The sequence below is a fragment of the Girardinichthys multiradiatus genome, chromosome 15, assembly GCF_021462225.1.
Source record: "Girardinichthys multiradiatus isolate DD_20200921_A chromosome 15, DD_fGirMul_XY1, whole genome shotgun sequence".
Classification (NCBI taxonomy): Eukaryota; Metazoa; Chordata; class Actinopteri; order Cyprinodontiformes; family Goodeidae; genus Girardinichthys; species Girardinichthys multiradiatus.
Genome location: NC_061808.1, coordinates 31,026,865 through 31,032,875, shown reverse-complemented (window position 1 = coordinate 31,032,875; position 6,011 = coordinate 31,026,865). Strand labels below are relative to the sequence as shown.

At 37.0% G+C, this 6,011-nt stretch overlaps 1 protein-coding gene across 2 annotated transcripts in view; it reads left to right on the top strand.

Moving 5' to 3' along the window:
* The window catches only part of LOC124882372, a 2,702-nt gene extending 480 nt beyond the window's left edge, over positions 1-2,222 (top strand). The window contains exons 2-6 of one of the 2 annotated variants that reach the window (XM_047388716.1): positions 84-742; positions 826-871; positions 955-1,046; positions 1,438-1,714; positions 1,790-2,222. In XM_047388716.1, coding sequence (XP_047244672.1) covers positions 651-742; positions 826-871; positions 955-1,046; positions 1,438-1,714; positions 1,790-2,011 — 729 coding nt within the window. In that variant the 5' untranslated portion in view covers positions 84-650 and the 3' untranslated portion in view covers positions 2,012-2,222. The remainder of the gene's footprint in view (positions 1-83; positions 743-825; positions 872-954; positions 1,047-1,437; positions 1,715-1,789) is intronic. The other variant, XM_047388717.1, reaches the window with a different exon arrangement.
* Positions 2,223-6,011: the final 3,789 nt, after the last annotated feature.

Below are 6,011 nucleotides of genomic sequence, written 5' to 3'. Positions count from 1 at the left end.
CTCACACTTATGCAAAGCTAAATGAATAACAAGTATATTAATATGTGCTTAATTAAGTATAATTTGTGTTCTGATATTTGCAGGAATCACTGCTGAGACATTTAATGGAACGTCTTCTATCCAGAATTAATGAAGTTTTAGATCGGCCACATTTGGATTTAGACTATTTTCATTATGTAATAAATCAGGAGGTGTTTGTTTTTACACCTGCATCAACTGTTCTTGATGTACCTGTGGATGTTATGGAATGCATTTTAAACCTTCAAGAAAAAATTCGTGCCACCCTTTCTCAGGCAGAACCTTGTGTTCTTGTCACAGAAGTGACCAGTGGACGAGGGCGACCCAAGTTAGCAGTTTCTGAAGACCTGCTGGCCCATCTGATTGGCATGGCCCTACCAGTGTTATGCATTGCAAACTTGCTGGGAGTCAGCATATCTACTGTTTTCAGACGCATGCATGAACTTGGATTGTCCACAAGATCTTCATTCAGCTGCTTATCTGACAGTGAGCTTGACATTGCTGTACGGTCAATAAAACATAAGACTGCCAAATGCAGGATATAGGATGGTTAAAGGCTGTTTACAAGCAGATGGACACAGAGTTCAGTGGGATCGGGTCATGGAGTCTATGCAGCTGGCATTTTACAAAGAATGATGCAACTTGGGTGCATAGTCAGAAGGACATATTCTGTACCTCATCCTTTGTCCTTGGTGCATTTGGACACAAATCATAAGCTCATTAGGTAACTTGTTTTCTTTGTAACATGAATATTGCTTTCAATTGAAAATCAATCAATAAAGCGATGCTAATCATTTTTTTTGATAGGTACAACATAATCATCTTTGTGGCAATAGATGGGTTCTTCAGAAAGGTACACTATTACTGTGATATTTCTTTCTTTCTATGTTATCTGTTCCTAATTGGGTGCAAACATGTTTGCCTTTGTTTGTACAGATTATGTACCTGGAGCCTGCAACAAACAACACATCAAGCACCGTTCTTACCTTCTTTCTAAGGGCAGTGGAAAACTATGGTTGGCCTTCCAGGTATTGTAATAATACATGTCCAGAATGTCTCCATCTGCTTCTCTGGCATGTGTAGGTTTATTAATATATGTATGTGTTTGTAATGTCTTTCTCAATAGACAAGACATGTTTGTATATTTCTTTGTATACCATTACATGTCTTTTGAGAGTAAGAGGCAATGAAGGGGTTGAAAATGTGGCAATAGCTTAAACCATGTTCAGTGTAAAAGGAACAGGGAGAGGCAGTTTCATAGCTGAGAAAAGTGTACACAATCAAAGGTAATAATTTTATGTTTTATGATAAAATACCAATGCAGGCATAAAGTGACCAATTTGCAAGATCTATTACTTAAAATGAAATTTGTCATTCTTATTTCTTGTCAGTGGCATAACATCATTGTCTCTTATTTAGAATTGAGCGTCTGTGGCGAGATGTCTGGACCTGTGTAACTCCTCTTTACTATGAGGTTCTTCACAACCTGGAGGAAAGTGGCCTTCTGGATTTGTCCAACACTTTGCATCTGTTTTGTGCACACTATGTGTTCCTCCCTCGGCTTGCAGATGCACTTCACACTTTCACAGAAGGATGGGACAATCATCCTTTAAAGTCTGAAGGTGGACTCACCCCTAACCAGCTGTGGACCTTGGGACACATGCAGAAACCTATTTGTGAAACTGTAGATGCTCAGGTTTGTTTAATGAAACACTGAGAAATCCAAACATTGTTTGGCTGTTATAAGTCATGTCCATTTTTTCTCTGACAGAACCTGGACCTGTTTGGAACTGACTGGGAAACATCTGATGGTGTCAGTGAAGAACCCCTTGGAGTTCAAGTCCCAGAAATTGACTGCCCTCTCTCACCGACTGGGTTGATCATGCAGTCCATGATCAACCCACTTGCACCATCTGAATCATATGGTCAGGATCTGTTTGTATCAATGGTTCAGTATGTTGAAAGTCACTGGGAAACGAGCCACAGCAGTTAACACATGTAAAAAAGTGTACATTTGCTAAAATCCCACATTAGCAAATTTGATTAATTCTGCATTAATGTTACTCATAATGTTTGTGCATAACTGTTCATCTGTACCTAGTTTTTTTCACTTATTTGCATAGAGACCATCACTTGTAGTTTATAGAAATGTAGACTATGGTGAAACAGTTAAATAGTGAAAATTCAATGATATTTTTGATTTTTATGCATAAACCAGAACATATGCATCAGTGATTCAATTTTGGATTGTTTGAGAAACAAAAACCACTGAAGGGATCCTCTGTTTTTATAAACTTTATTAAAGAATTTTAAAAATGTCAATGCTTGACCATAAATTTATTTTAACTTGAGCCACTTGTCAGCACTTACATATAGGTTATACCACTAGTAAAACAAAACAAAAACTGTTAGACTTAAAATAATTTTACATGAAATTGATGGAACTATCAAAACCAAAAAACTTATTTTGTTCACACAAAACCTGCAGTATATAAACTATAAACACCAAAAGTGTAGTTATGGCTTTAAGTAGTAACTGCATCAATGAAAAGGCCAAATGTCTCAGGCCCTATTAAAGGACTGCCCATGAGTTAAGGATGTTACCATATTTTCTTTGAACTCCATCAGGGTTGTCAGATGAGCAACTGGAAATGTAATGGTGCGGCTACATGCACTAACAATAGGAAAACAGATAGTATGATGTGTGTCACAGTCATGGTAAAATTTCACAATTATAAAGAAATCCTTCTTCTCACTTGGCAGTACAGGTTTATCCGCCTGTCCTGTCATCCACTGCATGACTCTTCAAAGAAAGATTAATGTTAGTGAGGGAAAAAGAAATTAAACACCTAGCATTTCTAGAAAATAAATGCTACCTTTCCTGTCAGTTTTAGACTAAAATCATCTTATGTTGAGAAAGTGGTAACAGTTTGGGTTAAACCTTGAAATCAATATTATGCATAATCTCATACTATATAGCAATATTTCTGTGATCCTCCATGATATGTTGGCACTTGCAGTATGTATAGTGAATGAACTAGTTACTATCACAATGTAAATGTAACTCAGCATCTGTAAAACACACTGAGTTACAACCATTTTTGTGTAGGCTAAAGTCAATTAATTGTAGCAGACATATTGAATTGGGTTTAGCTAAAAGGTTTACCAGCTGTATAGATATGCTAATAAAGGTTCTCAGACATGGCAAATTCCAAAATGGTTTAAAAATAAAGCAACTGGACTTCAGTTCTTGTGGTTAAAGACAGTTGAAGACATTTTGCTCTTAGCGCGAAACATCTTCAACCACAAGAAGTGAGGTCCAGTTGCTTTATTTTAAACCTTTTTCATGTGCTGTATAGATGTACACCCAGTGATTTCTGAAAGGGTCATAGAAATGTCCAGTTGTTCATGATATATTTTAAATAGGATCATGCAGATTAACTCCAATTGTTATTAAAAAGTTTTTAACATGTCACAGGATCAGGTAGTGCTCAGAGTATAAATTAGGGATCACTCTCAGCTACTTACATACAAAACTAGCTCAATATCTATGAAACTGACAATGTTGTAGCCATTTTTTTAAAATCCAGAAATGTGGGCTTAATGAAATGTGTTTCATACCTGCTCCAAGCCTCATTGGATTGCATATTCTAATTTATTGAATATGACTGTACATGTATGATCAATGTTTACTAGTTTCAGTGAAAATTGATCAGTGATTTGAAAATATGTTGCTAAGAGTACATACAAATGGACATGCACAGACACCAGCCAGAACATTATCCCTCCACTTTAACATTGTTAATAGGCAATAACTAACATACTACTGCCAGCTGAAACATACCACAGTCCTCAATATCTTGTAGAAAGTCTTGAAAAAAGTTCATGATGTTTATTTCTCTGCTGTATTTCACAGAACCCTTCTCACTGAATACAGGTTTGCACCTTTCCAGGACAAATGCTGCATCCACCTGGCATGCAAAAATCATCAAAGAACACATAAATCATGCTAAATATTTATCTAAATAGTTTAATTGAGACAACATAAAAAAGGTATACCCACTCTGTCATCTTCCCCTGGAACAAACAGAGGCAGACAAAGGCCTGGGTGCGTCTCCATCACCTCAAGGAGGCGGTACAGCCGCATACCTTTTCTTAGCTGCTCAAGCATCGGTACAAGTCTCATTGTTGAGTGCAGGACAACAGCCCTGAAACATAAGGTTTATAAAAGGTATTTCAGTAGATGTTATTCACCAAAAATAGTCTCCATGTTTGGAAAACCAGTAATATCCATATAACCTTATTAAATCATTACCTGGTAATAAGGTCTTTTTTTATCCACAGACACTTTTCCAGTATAACCACAGCCTACAATGTCATCAATAAGGTCATTAATGTTCTCATCAGTTGCCCTGTTTACCTGAAGACAGAAAAAGCTTTACATAACTTTCCCAACATCTTGTACTTGTAGGTTCTCCAGGTAGGTTGCAGTTAAGAAATGTTACAGAACTGGGAGATAATAGGTTCCTGGTAGCTTCACACATGATTCTTCTCAAGTTCTTGGCAGTTAATTTGCTGGGTCTGTTTCTCATTACATTTCTTGCATCCCTGTTAACTATTTGCAACATGTTCGATGGCTCTCTAATCACGCCCCAATATCTTAGCAGTTTCAATAGTTTTGCATTCCTCTGAGCGACTTCAGTTAATTCTTGACTTTTCACCGTCAGTCAAATCTCCTTTTCGACCAATTTTGCCAAAAGAAAAGAAGGTGCCGAATCATTATGCACAGCTTGATATAGGGTGTTGCCCTCCTTAGACCACACCTCCCTTAATACCCAGATATATATCACCTGTTATGCTAAAAATACATTAAGCATTCAAGTTGATCGAGCTTAGAGGTAAGAAATATGCCTAAATATGATCAAAATACTCATTTGCCTAATATTGTACACAGTGTACAAAGAGGCCATGCATATACATAAGTAATTAACTGTTATCACTTCTACAAAGTTTTAACATGCAAACCCAATTCCAATGAAGTTGGAACAAACAAAAGACATGGTACAGTATTTGGTCAGCTTTCAAAATGTTAACATTGTTACCTCTGTAATAAGGTGCAACAGCTCTGAGTCTGTGACGTCATTACTTGACACCTGTATGCTGTCTGAATCACCAGAGCACAGGTATCTGTAGCACCATTCACTACCACTTTGTGCAATACTAACTGCCATTACTTCTCCTGCAGTCCTAAATATCAATAGAATAAAAACAGTTTATTGGATTTAACTAGAGTATACAAATGTATTTACACAAAACAAACGTGATGACACAACGTACCTGAAATAACTGTTATCCAGGCTGTTCAGACAGTACAGAGGATTTTTGCCGTTCTTGTCAGCACTGCCCACAAATAGTTTCCTTTCGATCTCAGCAATCATTTCTGAACAGGAAAACAGAAATATACACACACACACACACACTCTGGAGACTTTTAACTCTTTGAAACGTAGAGAGATGTTGCAATAGTACCTGTTAGAAACTCTTTACTTAGAGCTGTATCAATGCCAGATTCTCCAAAAAAAGAAACCTTCAATCTGCAATTTGGAAGAGATTTCTTTTGGCGTTGCCAATGTTGCATTCCCCGATTAAAGATGTTAATTCTTGAAACGCAGAGGGAAAAGGTGCTGCTTTCATCCACTTGACAACTGATCCAGTTCAAGATTTCATCTGAGCTGTAATGTTTTGACATAATTATGTGATAAATTAAAACATATATAACAAAACTCATGATAATACTTTGATCAAATAGGGCAAAGTCACGCGTTATGAAAGCTGGTCTAATATGCTATTTTACAAGAAGTGTTGGGGCACACCAACAAATAAATGGATTCAGTCATGTATCACTTCCATGACTGCAGGTATATCAAGTTCAGTGTAGAAAAACATGACCGGCCTTGCACAGAGTCCTGGCCTGAACCTTATAGAACACCTTT